Source organism: Aethalodelphis obliquidens, unplaced genomic scaffold, assembly GCF_003676395.1.
Source record: "Aethalodelphis obliquidens isolate GAN/ISIS:26980383/991018 unplaced genomic scaffold, ASM367639v1 scaffold8, whole genome shotgun sequence".
Taxonomy (NCBI): domain Eukaryota; kingdom Metazoa; phylum Chordata; class Mammalia; order Artiodactyla; family Delphinidae; genus Aethalodelphis; species Aethalodelphis obliquidens.
Window position 1 is genome coordinate 55,875,763 of NW_020837952.1, and position 15,272 is coordinate 55,891,034.

Genomic DNA, 15,272 nt, shown 5'->3' on the forward strand with positions numbered 1-15,272 from the left:
CCGCAGAGCGGCTGGGCCCGTGAGCCGTGGCCTCTGAGCCTGCGCGTCCGGAGCCTGCGCGTCCCCAACGGGAGAGGCCACAACAGTGAGAGGCCCGCGTACCGCAAAAACAAAACAAAAACAAACAAAGCTCATCTGGTCCACTTTGTGAGACCAACTCAACCTGCGTCATCTTCCATTCTGCCTCTGGCAAAACTTTCCAAGGGTTTTAGGAGGCAACCTCTGATCAACCCTCCAATCCAAGAAAACCCCATCGCTCTCAGTTTTCTGGAAATCCGGCATTTACGGAAATCAAGTCTCCTGGTCTTTAAGTTTCGTCTCCCTGAGGGCACAGGCGTGAGACTCCATTTTACTTCCTCTGGTTCTATTTTAGATGAAAATCTTTCGCAGCAGCCTTAGGGTTGCTGACCAAGATGGGGTGCCCGGGCTTCTGCCTAAGGAGCCCCTGAAGTGTGGGGAGTGTCCTTGCCACTCCTCGAGGCCCTACACCCCCTCACAAGACTTGGGGCCCCTGCTTTGCTGCCGCTGCACTGGGGTTCCCGACACACAGGCCCAATGCCTGGGCCGCTGTCCCCACTCTGCGCGGTGGCTCCCTCTTGACCTTGGGTCTCGGCTGAAGTGTCCTCTCCTCGGGAAGCCCTCCCTGATGCCTGGCGTCCTCTGTTGGCTGGTTCTCTCATTTGTCCTCTGTCCCCCACTGGACTGAGCTCTGTGAGGACCTCATCCCCCCATCTTGCTCCTGCTGCACCCCCAGCTCCACGCCCGGGGCCAGTCTGCTCTCTCCACCCACCCCAGGACAAGGCAGAAGCACCGGCGGCCCGACCTCGGTCCTCATATGCCCGCAAGGCCCTCTCACAGCCCCAGGGTGGCTTCCCTCCAGCCTGGCCCAGCGCCCCCAGATCCCCGTGCCTGAAGTTCCGCCGTAGTGCTCCTTGCTCTGGCTTGTCCCGGACACTCACTGAACGTCTGTCTGTCTGGGCCCCGGGCCGGGCGTGGGGAGCGCGGGCCCCACCTGGCTTGGAGAATTTACAGTGTGGGAGCAGAGGCTGGCGAGGCAGGGGACCAGCCCAGTTGCTGCTGAGGTTTGCCGTAACAGGGCAGAAGCAGGGGCTGGAGGAGGCGGTCCGGTGGTGCCCGGTCACATGGAGTGGGGGTTAGGGTTAGGGCTAGGGCTGGGGCACCTTGGAGGGGTGCCGGATTTGGGAACACCTGTTCTCAGCGCCCACAGAGCCCTTTCTGTGGGGTGTTTGTACGTCTCTGCGTCTAGCCCCTCTCCTTGTCCCCAAGGCCACCCAGGAGTCCCTGCTTCCACCTCAGAGGCCTTGGTCTCCCTCCTCCTGTGACAAACGTTCACCGTGTGCCCCTCACCAGCTGTTGTTTCACGCACACTTCCTGTTCCAGGCACTTTAGATACGCGGACCGCTCACCACAGCCCTGTGACGTGGACGCCATTATAGCCCCATTACACTGATGAGGAAGCCGAGGCCCAGGGAAGTGGCGAGGCCCTGCCGCCTGGCTGCGGGGTGTGGACGCTGCCTCAGGTGGCCTCTGTGCAGACCCAGGCCTAGGCCCCGCCCCCAGGCTTGGGGCAGCGTGTGTCCCGGCCTCGCGCTGACCACCGGCACCTGCCTGTCCTCCACGGCTCTGCTACTCTTCTTCCTTCCCAGACTTTCCCCAGGTCCCGCCTCCAGCCCCCAGGCTCGGTCCCAGGATGTCTGGCCCCGGTGCCCCCGGGGCCGCATCCCTCCCGCTCCCTCCCTCAGTCACCTAGTATTTAGCAGGTACCTCATCAGCAGCTCACCACTGCCCCCTGGCTTCAGCACCACGGCTGTCCTGCTGTGTGTCCTCCCTGCCTCAGCTCCTCCACAGTCTGTCTAATGCTGGGCGGTCCAATGGAGTAGCCACTAGCACACGTGGCTATTAAAACTGAAAATTAAATTAAATTTTTAATTAGTTCCTCAGTCTCCCCTGTCAATTTCAAGGGCTCAGTAGCCACACGTGGCTAGTGGATGGTGCATGGACAGCCCAGGCCTAGACGTTTCCACCACTGCGGACTGTGCTGTTGGACAGCTCTGGAAGCAAACAGATTGATCGCCCTGAGGCACAGGCTGTTGGGGTCGCTCCACTCAGAGCCTTCGGTGGCCTGGGGCTCAGGCCAGTGTCACCTCCCCCTGCCCCCTTTAAAAGTGGAGGCTGTGTGGGTCTCAGACCCTGGAGAGCACTGGGGTTGCACAGATGAGCAGAGGAATGCTCTACAAGTTGATTTACCCTCTGAGCCTCAGTTTCCTCATCTGTAAAATGGGGACAATGATTCCTACCTCCCGAGATGGTTGTGAGGGTCATGTATAAGTAAAACCCTCAGCTGACAGCTGGCACAGGTTTAAGCACGTGCTAGGTGGTGACCATCGAGTTAACATGAATAAGGCAAGGTGGAGGCAGCTTTCAAGACAGGGGTCACAACAGCTGGGAACTGCGGTTCTGGACGGTGGGAGCCACTGCAGGCTTCTGAACACAAACGCCCCACCGGCTGGTGCCTGAGGATGACTCATCTGTTTAGCCTCCAGTGCTGTCCAATAGGACATTCTGGGATGGTGGAAATGTTCTATATCTTCACCACCCATGGGCTTTTGGGGACCAGAGGCTGATGTCCTGGGTGGGCCAGTGACCGGTGGGAAGAGGGGAGGAAGCCCCAGGGAGTCGAGGGCGGGTCCCAGCCTTGGAGACTAACTTTCCCAGGCACGTGCTAGCCACTCTGTGGGAAAGTCCTCAGGCACCTGAAGGGGCTGGGGTCAGGCAGAGTGGGGAGGGGTTTGGAGGAAGGAGAGAGAGGGCCAGGGTGCACAGAAGCTTGCTGTGGAGTAGCAGGAAGGGGGTGGGCTTCAGCATGGGCATGGGACTGAGCCTTCAGCCAGGCACCCACCCTGGAGCCGAGCCAGCAGAGAGAGTGGGGCCCAGACCCTTGTGCCCAGGGAAGTGGCCTGGGTGCCCCATCCGGCTAGTCCAAGAACTGGCTCCCAGTACGGCTCTGCCTCGCCCCTCTCGGCTTTGGTGTCCTCATCTGTGGATGGGAAGAGCAGCAGCTGCCCCACCCCCAGCCCATGGTAAACAGGTTTTCCAGCCCATTCTGGTCACCTGGGCAGAGGGAGTTCTTGGCTAGGGCTGGCCCCTTGAGCCGATTCCCTCTCTCCGGGGAGCACCAGCGGAGCAGAATTCCTGGGGACATGATACATCAGACCCTCCCTTGGCCAAGACATTCATGCTTAGCCTGGGACAAGACTCCCAAATCTGCAGCCCCACTGGGCTCCAGGTCTACCTGTTGGCAGGTGCAGGATGCTCGGGGAGTCTCAGTTTCCAGCTGCTTCATTCCCACAAGCCCTGGCTGGCTGAGCAAGTAGCTTAGCCTTTTATTTATTTATTTATTTATTTATGGCTGTGTTGGGTCTCCGTTGCTGCGTGCGGGCTTTTCTCTAGTTGCGGCGAGCGGGGGCTACTCTTCGTTGCGGCGCGTGGGCTTCTCATTCCGGTGGCTTCTCTTGTTGCGGAGCACGGGCTCTAGGTGCACGGGCTTCAGTAGTCGTGGCTCGCGGGCTCTAGAGCGCAGGCTCAGTAGTTGTGGCACACGGGCTTAGTTGCTCCACGGCATGTGGGATCTTCCCGGACCAGGACTCAAACCCATGTCCCCTGCGTTGGCAGGCGGATTCTCAAAAACTGCACCACCAGGGAAGCCCCAGCTTAGCTTCTTGAAGCCTCCATTTCCTCATCTGCAAAACGGAGACACACATATACCTTCCTTCAGGGTTGGCCGCATGAATGTGCCCCTGATTTCTCTCCAGCCCTTGCGTCGGCAGTGCCTGGCTCACGGCAGGTTCTTGGTAAATGTCCGCCAGCAGCCTGGATGATGTGCTGGTGTAGGCTTGTTTTTTGTGGCGCCTGCCTGATGGATATGAACCAAGGGAATGAATAAAACAAGGAGAGACGAAGGAATAAACACAGCGTCAGCTGTTTCTCCCATCTGGCCAGAACCCTGGAATCTATCATATTCTATAGCCACCTCCTCTGCGTGTCTTCTCCGTGTGGGATTATGGGACCTCACGTTGGAAAGACCTTTATTTCGTTTCAGAGTCGGCTGGTGGTTGCCGTCTTCTGATCCCTGAGACGCTGATTGCTTCTGCTTAGCTCCAAGGAAGAACCCAGAAGTGGTAGCGGAAGTTCCAGGGAGGCTGATTTAGGCCAATAGGAAGAACGATTTCTAGCAGCTCAAATGGCCTGGGATGGGCGGTACTAAGGATTGGACAAGCAGAGGCCAGATGGGCACTTGGCAGGGACACTGGCCTAGGGTGAAGGTTTGGGCAATATTCTTTTTCCAGGGTCCTTCAAACCTTGGGAGAGGAGTCTGGACCCTCCATGGAGCTCCAGATTTCCCAGTTCTGGCCTTGGTTCTGAAAGCCAGATGAGTCACTGAGAATGCCCTGCAGGGTGGTGGGGGCCAGTCAGTAGTAAGCAGCCCCCCCGTTGGCCCAGTCCTTTAACAGAGCTGGCCAGGAGCAAGGCCTGGCACACGGAGCTGGCAGAGCCCTTTGGTAACGTGGGGCAGAACTGGGGTTGGGTGGAAGCCAGCCTTCAGCTCAGAGTCAAGATGCCCTTTGAAGCAGATGGGTGGTGGTGAGGGTCCATCTGAAGGTACTTTTAGGTTGGGGGTTGTAGATGGGCCAATTCCTGCCAGGAGTGGAGACTGAGGGTGGGCTGTGCGACCTCCAGGAATACCCCATGGATATTCCAGGAGCACCCTGAGCACCTACTAGGTGTTGGACCTGTTCCCTGCTGGCCCGTTCTCCCAGTTGGAGGAGTTGAGTGCCCTGCGGATCTCCCAGAGCTGAGGACCCAGGGATCACAGCTGTCACCAGGGTGTTGTAAGGCAGGTGGGGAAGGGGGCCAGAGGGTGGCAGACAGGGGAAGTGGCCATTAGGACAGAAGCTGCTGAACCACAGGGGAGGCTGGCAGGGGCCAGGGTGACGCTGGCCAAAGGCATCCCAGGGCCAAGCTAGGACCCTGGTCAGCGCATGTGAGCTCAGGACCACGGAGAGCTCCACAGGAGCTTCCTGTCACCCGGTGACAGCTGTCAGGGTGCGTCTGTACCCGGGAGGCTGCTGCCCACCTGGCTAGCCCCAAAGTCACAGCCTGTGGCCTCCAGGGAGCACCTGTCTTCTCTCTGGCCAGGAGCCCCCACTGAACTCAGCCTGAGCCCAGACCCCAAGGTAGTGACTGGGTCGTGGGGTGAGGCGCATCTGCTCCGTCTCACCTCATGATCGTATCAAGCAGAGCCCAAGGAAAGAGGCCACAAGGAGAAGGGAGAAGTGGGAAGCGGGAGGGAAGGAAGAAAATCTGCCCAGCTAGAACCTTCTGGGCATGGGCACGGCTGCAAGTCAGTACAGAAAGAGGAGGCCCAGGGTGGGCTGGTCCTGCCACTATCCTGGGTCTGGGTCAGCCTCCTGCATCCATGATTATCTAGCTACGAGGAAGCACCTGGCCCATCCCCCATCCCCTTCACGCCGGAAACCCAGGCCCCTGGGGCTGGGAGCAACTCACGGAGCGTGTGTATGTGTGTGTGGGCTCTTCTAGGGAGGCTCCCGGAGACCCTCACAGTTCTTCCCTCTTTTCCTTGGAGCCCCAGGACGCGGGTCACTTGTTTCCCAGCCCACCCCCCGTCAGGCTCAGGTTCTGTCCGGGCTCCACTTGGGCTCCCACTCTGCTCCTTGCTGCTCTTAAACAAGGCAGCACCCGCCAGGGCCCAGGCCCTGCCAGGGGCTCGGCTCCGAGCCTTTGCAGCAGCTGCGCCCCCCCGCCTGAAGTCCCTCTCTACTTTTCTTCCAGGTGGGAGAATAACACTAAGGATAAGAAGAGCTGAAGCTTACTGGGCTCTTACCATGTGCTAGGCACTCTACATGGGTTATTATTCGACCCTCATTTCCTAGATGAGCCAAAGGAGGAATGTTATTCACCTGCTCCAGGCCACACAGATAGGAAATGGCAGGGCCGGGACTGGAGCTGGGCAGTCTGATTCTAGAGTCTGTGCGCGCACAAGTGGCTGAGCGCGTGGAGGCGGCTCTGGAGACCGCGGCCTCCGGGGCTCGTGTCCACCTGGGGAGACAGACATCCGCGGAGATGGGCTGAGCATGGCGAGCGCTGGGAAAGGGACAGGGGTGGGACTGTGCATTGGTCTCTCCGATTTGGTGTCTCATTTGAAGTGGGCAGGGCAGCGCTTAGAGAGAGGACCCTGCAGAGAGAGCTGCCTCCAGCCCCAGCTCTGCCATTGCCCATTTTCATGGTGGCCTCCGCCATGGGGTGGCCTCCGCCCCAGTCAAAGGCTGGTCCATCCTGCAGGTCCTGGATCCACCGAATGCGACTCCTCGCTCACACTTCACATCCAGGTCATCGGCAATCCAGCAGAATCTAACCGCTTCCTGCAGCCCCGCCTCTTGCCCAGACAGTGCAGTGTCCTCCTCGCCACTCTCCCTGCTCTGCCCTCAAGGCAACAGTCTGCTGTCGGCCAAGCAGCCCGAGTGAGGCTGTTCAGGCTGGAGGCTCTGCTCAGAATCCTCCCGTGAAAGCCGCACTTCCGGCCGCAGCCCCGGGCCCCGTGTGATCCGGCCTGTCCACCTCGCTCCGCTCTGCCCTCCGTGTGTTTCCTCGCTCATGGGCGGCAGACGCTCTCCTGGGCGCTGGCTGTTCTGTTGCCCGGAGCCCGCTGCCCCTGCACCCTCGTCCTCTGGCCTCACTCTTCTCCGTGAGGCCCTCCCTGGCCACCTGATGACCACTGAACCTGCCCCCTCCTGTCCTTTACCCTGTTTCAGTTTTCTCCAGAGCACGACTCTTTGTAACATACCATATGATTTGCAGCGATCCCTTGCCCTGCGCACGCCCGTGCCCGCTCCACGGGGTGGGGGTTCTTGTCACCCGCGTCCCCTGTGCTCCCAGGGCCAGCACAGCGCCTGGCACCCAGTGGGCTCTCAGTAAGTAGTCGCTGAGTGAATGGAGGAGACAGGTTGGGTGACACCCCGCGGGGGGTCGTGTGGGTCAAATGCAATTGTGTCTGTTCCATCCACTGGGTTGTGTTCCCTGGTCACTGGGGGACTCTCCGTGGGACCCTTATCACCCCACTGGGGTTGATCTTGGCAGATGGAAGGGACCCAGGACGGCTTTACCACTGGATGAAATCCCATTATTGACCCCCCAGAATCGAGTCTGACCCTTACTAATTGTGTGTCCCTGAACAAGTTATACCATCTCTCTGGCCTCGGTCTCCTCGTCCGTATGATGGAGAGGACAAGGGTACCTGCTGCGTGTTGGGGGAATCCAGCGAGGACATGCGTGTAATGTGCTCAGGACAGTAGCTGGCCTGTAAGGGTCAGCAATCATCAGCTTTATCGTGACACCTGATGGTTCTGGATGAAGCTTTATAACAGAGGTAGAAATGCTGGAGCTGGGGCCAAATTTGGTCCCATGGCTTCAGCCCACAGCCAGGCCAGCTGCTCCAGGGAGGGCTACGGTCTCAGCTGTCAGGAGGGAGAGGCTGGCTCGGGAACAGAACTTATGTTCAGGTCCTGTTCAGTCACCTTCTTAAGGTTCTTTGGGGAAAGTCTCATCATCTTTGTGAGTCTCAATTTCACCTGTAAAAATGGGGCGTTCACAGTCCTCAGTCTCCCAGGGGTGGTGAGACTTACATGAGACCCCGGGTGCCAATGCTTATTTATTTATTTGTTTTCCTATTAATACGCCATTCACTCTAAAAAATGTATCTGAAGCACTTATCAAAATACTTGAAGATAAGATAAAAAGGGATCGGGCCAAGAAGAATAAGTTTAAAAAACACAGGCAGCTGTGTGTGAAAGTGTCCTGGAAAACTTGGCCTGTGACGCACTGACTTGCTCTGGGCCAACCACCGTGTGTCTGTGAGCCTCCTAGCAGCCCGAGCGATGAGGGAGACACACTCGGTTCCATGATTCTTGGCAGCAAGCCAGGCTGGGGCCTTATCAAACGGCCTCACCCTGAAGACCCCAGTGATTAAGAGGGGGATCCCAAGCACTGGTGAGTCTGTCCTCTGAAGCGCACAGCTGGCCAGGTGTAACTAGATCCTGAAAGCCAACCTGACCAGGGAGCCAAGGGGCAGCTGGGTCAGTGTGACCTCAGCAGGGCTGTAGGGGCCCCTTTGCTCTAAGCAGGGCGTTCACTTGCCTCCCTGAGTTTCACTGACCTTCCTAAGGCCTTTGTTCACTAGTCTGAGCGGCAGCCCCGGCCTTGCCCTTCACAGCTCACGGCCAGTTCAGTCCAGCAAGGGCTGGGATTGGGGTGCCCCACAGAGACACGCCCCAAGTGGGGACAAATAATCTGCCAGAAGAATCAGGGCTGCCTTGCCAGGTCCTACAAGCCCTCGGGTGGGTCACTCTGGAGGCTTCTGCAGTGTCGCCTTGTACCTAGTCCCTACCCCAGCAAGACCTCCTTTCCGCCTGCCTCTGTTGGGCCTCAGCCCTTTGCCCCTCCACTCGCCCTGCTGGCCTGGCCTGCCTGGTCTTGCTTTGCCAGAGCAGGGCTGGAACCCATGGTGGGGAGAGGAACCTGGAAGACACACTTCAAAACATTGCCAAGGAGCAGCCCTCCCTCCTGCCTCCCTGTGGAGACCTGTCCCCGCTCTGCCCCTGGGGCAGCTGACATTTAGCAGAGGTCAGGCCCTCACCCCTGATTGTCCTGCCTCCTATAGTCAGCTGTGCCGGCCCCCCGATGGCAGGCTCCAGGGCGTCAGCATTTAAACTGGAGGAGGGGGGACATCTGGGTCCTGAGAGCACAAGTACCGCCCTGGCCAGCGGGATCGGCGACTCGACTGCTTCTCACTAGCGTACTCAGGACTCCTCACCAAGGTGAGGCCGGGGAAGGCGGGCCTCCTCCACAGAATGAAAGGGTTGGTGGAGGTGGTCCTTAAAGTTTTGTCCTGGGTCCAACATTTCATGATTTTGTGCCTTATGACCATGTAGCTTAGAGAAAATTTACGCTGGAGTCTTCCAGCCTCGAGCTTTGAAAGAAGCGAAAGTTTATTGAGCACCTGCTGCACAGCAGGAGCTCTGTGCCCATTTCACAGATGTAGAAACTGAGGTTCAGAATGGTGAGGAGCCTTGCTTAGGTTAGGATATGGAGGGGAGGGGATAGCAGGAAGGCACCCAAATGACCCAGAGGAAGAACCAGAGACGTTAAGGGGAAGCCACAGAAAGGAACATTTTAAGGGAAGGGACAGCGTCCCCTACACAGGGATCTATGGAAGGGGACATGAAAACACCAGGTGCCAAAGGCCGGTTTCTGTCCCAGCCCCTCCCGTGACTCTGTAGGTCATCCCAACCAAGTATGATAATAATTATAAAAAACTGAGAACAGAAAAATTGCATGTAAGACCGGTGATACACCTCAAACACATAGACTGTTTATGGCTGGATATCAATCTACTGCCTGGCAAGGGGTAATGGAGGGGAACTTTTACTTAATTTTGTTCTTTAAATATGTTAGAATTAGAAGTGTTCCCTTGAGACCTGGGAATTTTTTCAGTGCAAAAGGTTTGTAAATATAGCCACAGAAAAGATAGATAAAGAGACAGAGAGATGGACAGATAGAAGGAGAAAGCACCGTGGGTGGTGCAGGGAAGGGACCCCACCTCCGCAGCCTGCGACCCACTCTCCCCCTCCCTTGGGGCCTGGAAGCCCCCTGGGGCAGGTTCTGCACTGCAGGGTTGCGCTTTTCCCAGGATGCATCTTGTTACTGGAGCAAAGCCTAGCAATGCAGCTGGTACAGTCAGGGTGGGGCGGGCAGGTTGCCAGGGGTATGTGTGGTGACCTGGTGGTCTTGGAGGGGAGAGGTTGTGGGGAAGGGTCCTGAGCCTGGTGGGGTCTCCTTGACGCTGGGGCTTCCAGGGGTCCTTGGTGCAGTGAGTTGGGCTCACAGGCTTGACTTCTAGAGGAGTCGCCTGGAGGTGACTTCCTGCAGGGTCACCAGGCGCTGGTCAGGACATGCACAAACACGATGGCGACAAAGCCCTCCCCGTTCCCTCCCTTAGGAGAAGAGCCTCAGGCTCCCCTTGCCCGGGTCTGCAGACCCTGACCCATCTGCTGTCTCCCTGTTTCCTGCAGGATGAAGATGAGACGCTACAAGCTCTTTCTCATGTTCTGTATGGCTGGCCTGTGCCTCATCTCCTTCCTGCACTTCTTTAAGACCCTGTCCTATGTCACCTTCCCCCGAGAACTGGCCTCCCTCAGCCCTAACCTGGTGTCCAGCTTCTTCTGGAACAATGCCCCGGTCACGCCCCAGGCCAGCCCCGAGCCGGGCAGCCCCGACCTGCTGCGTACCCCGCTCTATTCCCACTCGCCCCTGCTCCAGCCGCTGTCGCCAAGCAAGGCCACGGAGGAAATCCACCGGATGGACTTCGTGCTGCCCGAGGACACCACCGAGTACTTCCTCCGCACCAAAGCCGGGGGCGTCTGCTTCAAGCCAGGTACCAAGACGCTGGAGAAGCCGCCATCAGGGCGGCCAGAGGAGAAGGCAGAGGCGGGCGAAGGCGCGTCGGCGCGGGGCCCGGGCCGGCAGCTGCTGAGCGCCCGGGAGCGGCCGGGGGGGCGCGGCGCGCGGCGCAAGTGGGTGGAGTGCGTGTGCCTCCCGGGCTGGCACGGGCCGAGCTGCGGCGTGCCCACCGTGGTGCAGTACTCCAACCTGCCCACCAAGGAGCGCCTGGTGCCCCGGGAGGTGCCACGGAGGGTCATCAACGCCATCAACATCAACCATGAGTTCGACCTGCTGGACGTGCGCTTCCACGAGCTGGGCGACGTGGTGGACGCCTTCGTGGTGTGCGAGTCCAACTTCACGGCCTACGGGGAGCCGCGGCCGCTCAAGTTCCGCGAGATGCTGACCAACGGCACCTTCGAGTACATCCGGCACAAGGTGCTCTACGTCTTCCTGGACCACTTCCCGCTGGGTGGGCGGCAGGACGGCTGGATCGCCGACGACTACCTGCGCACCTTCCTGACGCAGGATGGCGTGTCGCGGCTGCGCAACCTGCGGCCCGATGACGTCTTCATCATCGACGACGCCGACGAGATCCCTGCTCGCGACGGCGTGCTCTTCCTCAAGCTCTACGACGGCTGGACGGAGCCCTTCGCCTTCCATATGCGCAAGTCACTGTACGGCTTCTTCTGGAAGCAGCCGGGCACCCTAGAGGTGGTGTCGGGCTGCACGGTGGACATGCTGCAGACGGTGTACGGGCTGGACGGCATCCGCCTGCGCCGCCGCCAGTACTACACCATGCCCAACTTCCGCCAGTACGAGAACCGCACGGGCCACATCCTGGTGCAGTGGTCGCTGGGCAGCCCCCTGCACTTCGCCGGCTGGCACTGTTCCTGGTGCTTCACGCCTGAGGGCATCTACTTCAAGCTGGTGTCCGCCCAGAACGGCGACTTCCCCCGCTGGGGTGACTACGAGGACAAGCGGGACCTCAATTACATCCGGAGCTTGATCCGAACAGGGGGCTGGTTCGACGGCACGCAGCAGGAGTACCCGCCGGCCGACCCCAGCGAACACATGTATGCCCCTAAGTACCTGCTCAAGAACTACCACCAGTTCCGCTACCTGCTGGACAACCCCTATCAGGAGCCCAAGAGCACAGCAGACGGTGGGCGGCGGAGCAAGCGTCCGGAGGGAAGGCCGCCCGCCAGGAGCAAATTGGACGTGGTTGAAGGCTAAGGCTGCATGATCTTATAGGGCCGGTGGCCAGGGTAGGGGGGTGGGCGGCTGCCGCCCTGTTACCTTCCTGTCTCCTTCCGCCGTCTGGGTGGCTCTTAAGAGAACCAGGAGTGGATAGGTGGGGGAGTCTTTCCTACTCAAGCCCTTGTGAATCCAGGGTCAGGCCTGTGAGCTCAGAAAACATCCCTCCTCGTCAGGAGAGGAGAGCAGGCCCTTTCACCCCTCCAAGAGTGCTGCAGCCAGGAGGTGCCAACGGAGAGTGCACGGTGGTTACTGGGGAGCGGGGGAGGGTGGGGAAGGGAGCCTGCAGGAACTCCCTAGGGCAGCCAAGTGGGAGCTACGATCCCCTCCGGGGAGAAGCCCACCATTCGGTCTCCTGGGGCTTTGGACCTGCAGTGGGAAAGGGGGATGCCGGGAGATCCCAGGGCTCTGTAAATAGATGCATTTGGGCCCAGGAGGAAGAAGGGACACCAAGGTCGGAGGGGATGAAAAGTGGCAGCTGGAAGGAAGCCCGGATGGATGCTTTGTAGTGTCCTCAGGAGTGCTGGGCCAGAGGGAGTAGGGACCTCCACCCAGCCGCTCCACAGGACACACTGCACGGATGGCCCTGTGCCCCCAGCCCCTCTGGACCTGACACAGGTGTGGGGCCTGGGGAAGCCTGGGAAGTCTTCCTTTTGGTTCCAAACCTGGCCTTGACATTCCTTCTTACTTTTGATATCGCTGTCTTGTGGGCTGCCCATCCAGTCCTTGCAAGACCAGGAGTCCAGTTTTCAGGGTGGGATGGGACTGTCAGCCAGCCTAGTAAGTCAGCCCTGGGGGAGGAGCCTCCTCCTCCCCCATCACCCCTTCCCACTGGAACCCACAGCCCCAGCTCTCCACCATCTCAGGTGGAGTCACCCATGTGCCCCTCCTTGGGGCTGGCTAGGGGCCAGGAAGGGGCCATGAGGTTGCCCTGGGCCCAAGAGGGACATTAAGGCCAGTTGTATGTTATCTCATTCCTTAGTTGCCTCATGGGGGAGGGGGATGTATTGTTAGAGTAGATTCTAAGCTGCTGTAATTAAGAGACCCCCCAAATACAGTGGTTTAAGCAGACAGAAGCTTGTTTCTAACTTAACTCTCCAGAGGGAGGTTGTCTGGATCTGGTAGGGCAGCTCTGCTTTCCTTCATCACACTTTCCAATTCTGGGTAGAGTGGTTGCTCGAGCTCCCACCATCACATGTGCATCCATGTCTGAGGGAACCAGAAATAGGCATGGAAGTGCACACCCTTCCTGTTAAGAGCATGAGCCAGAGATGGCACAGTCACTTCCAATGGCATCTCACTGGCCAGGACTTAGTCACATGGCCACAAGTAGCTGCAAGGGAAGCGGGAAAAGTAGTTTTCAGCTGGGCTGCCCTGCTCATTTATTAAAGGAAGGAGGAGGAGAGGATGGATATGGGTACAGGAGCATCTCTGGCACAAGGGGAGGAGGGGAGAGGGTGGAAATGACTGTTGTAGTTGTAGATCCTGCTCGCATGTTCAGAGCTCCTGAAACCTGCCCCTGCCCCCTCACTGCCAGCCCAGGGCTGGGGTGCAGTGAGAGCCTGCCACTGTGGGCCGGGAGAGACACCCCCTCCCCGAGGCCCCCTCAGATGTTTACCCAGTGATGCCGGATCGCAGAGCCTGCCTGTGGAACTGTACGTGTTTGTGCGTGAGTGTGTGTGTGTGTGTGTGTGTGTGTGTGTGTGTGTGTGTGTATTTATGGGCATGGGTGCATGCTTGCTGTATACTTGTACGTGACTGTGTTGGTGCGTCCCTGTACATATATGCTTGTGTGTGGATGTGGAAGCAGGGCCCAGGCCACCCTTCCCGAGACCTGGAGCCTGGGGCCACACCTCCTGCAACTTCCCGAAATGACTGAGGCAGAAAGCAAGCTGGGGAGACCGGAAAGCCAGGCTAAAGGGGATGTTGGGTCCGTCCGTCTGTCTGTCTGTCTTTCAGTCCAAGGAATGAGAATCCTCCCGACTAGAGTGCTGTAGGGCTGAGAGCCCACCACGACCCCCCGGCCCCTTCCCTCCATCCCAGCCCCTCCAGCCTCCAGCCGGGACTTTCTTGGGGTGTCTTATTGGGGCTTTCCTGATGGGTCGGGAGAGGAGGGCGTCTCCTTTGCCATAGCTCTGCCTGGGGAGGCGCCCGGCGTGGGTGCGGCTCGGGGAGCTGGCCGCAGAGCAGCCTCGGGCGGGAGGGTGTGAAGCAGGTATGGGGGTCTCTGTTGCCCCCACTGTCCCTCCCATTGAGGGGGTGTCCCGAGGGAACCCTTCCCTTGGAGGTAGAGCAGCCCCCTTCTCTCTGGCCCCTCTTGCAGCTAAGGGGCTCAAGAGGTCAAGGTGTCCCTGTGGCTCTGGGTCACCCAGGCCAGGGTGACCTGACCTCACCTCCAGCCACCTCTGCTCCCCGCCGGGCGGGCAGTCTCTGGGGGCTTCTGACTCGTGCCTGAGCCCCAGCCCAGGGCCCCCCTCCTTGACAGCTTCCTCATCCTATGCCCCTGGCACCCTCTGCTGCTGAAGGGATGCCCCTGTCCAGGCTGTCAGGGGTCCCTGGCCTCCAGTTCACCAGCTCAGGGGCAGGGGAAGGCAGAGGGGAGGAGCTCAGACCTGCTAGACCCCACCTTCCCTCTCAGACCCAGGAGGGCCGGGCACATTCACGGTCACCGCCAAGTGGAGGCCTGGCCACGGAGCGGAGCGCACGGCTTCCAGCGGGCTGTGGGGGCCAAGGCGTGGGGTTGAAGAGTTTCACTTATAGGCACGTCAGACACTGGGAATTTCGGGGGCAGGGGAGCCCTGGGCCACTCCCCCAGTATGAAGGGAAACCAAACTGTGAATGTGAGCGCCAGTGCACTGCTGGCCCTGGCGCCGTAGCCAGCTTGCTTTCTCTGGGAACCACCCGCCCTATGGCCTCCAGACTCAAGGAGGCCCAGCACACCTCGGATCATGTTGGTTCCCATGGGCAGGCGTGGAAGAGCTTTGGGGACAAAGGTGACAGGGTGGGGAGACAGGACTTGCCCAAGCAGCGGGCAGGGTCCTGGGAAATGTGTAATTTAAGGACACCAATAATAATAATAGTATTATTTTTTTTGTAAGGGAAAATCAATATGTACATTCTGAAATCATTTTCTCTGTAAATGGTTGGATTTCATTTCACCCTTAAAGGGATGCTTAAAGGAGAAGATAATATTAATAATAAAAACAGCTACAAAGTCTGCAGTGTGTGCTTGAGTGGCCAGTTTGGGGGTGCTCTGGGGCAGGGAGGGGTGCGAGTGGGTAGCTCTGGTCTTGGTGGGTCGGTGGGGTGTGAGCCTTCCTGAGGACTGGACAGCGGTGAGGGCGGGGCCATTCTGAGCATCTTCATTTAGACATGCAGTTACCCCCTTCCCTTGCCCCGACCAAGGGAGCATCTGTCCCTCTCACCGGTGGAAACGGGCCTGGAAAGGGAGGCGCTAACAGTCCTTCACAGAAGGACCTGGT

General features: G+C 59.0%; 1 protein-coding gene across 1 annotated transcript in view; it reads left to right on the plus strand.

Annotated features, from left to right (window-relative positions):
• MGAT3 (beta-1,4-mannosyl-glycoprotein 4-beta-N-acetylglucosaminyltransferase) overlaps positions 1-15,007 on the plus strand; it is a 30,940-nt gene extending 15,933 nt beyond the window's left edge. The window contains exon 2 of the mRNA XM_027107704.1: positions 10,167-15,007. Within this exon, the coding sequence (XP_026963505.1) occupies positions 10,168-11,769 (1,602 nt within the window). The 5' untranslated portion in view covers position 10,167 and the 3' untranslated portion in view covers positions 11,770-15,007. The remainder of the gene's footprint in view (positions 1-10,166) is intronic.
• The last annotated feature ends 265 nt before the right edge of the window (positions 15,008-15,272 follow it).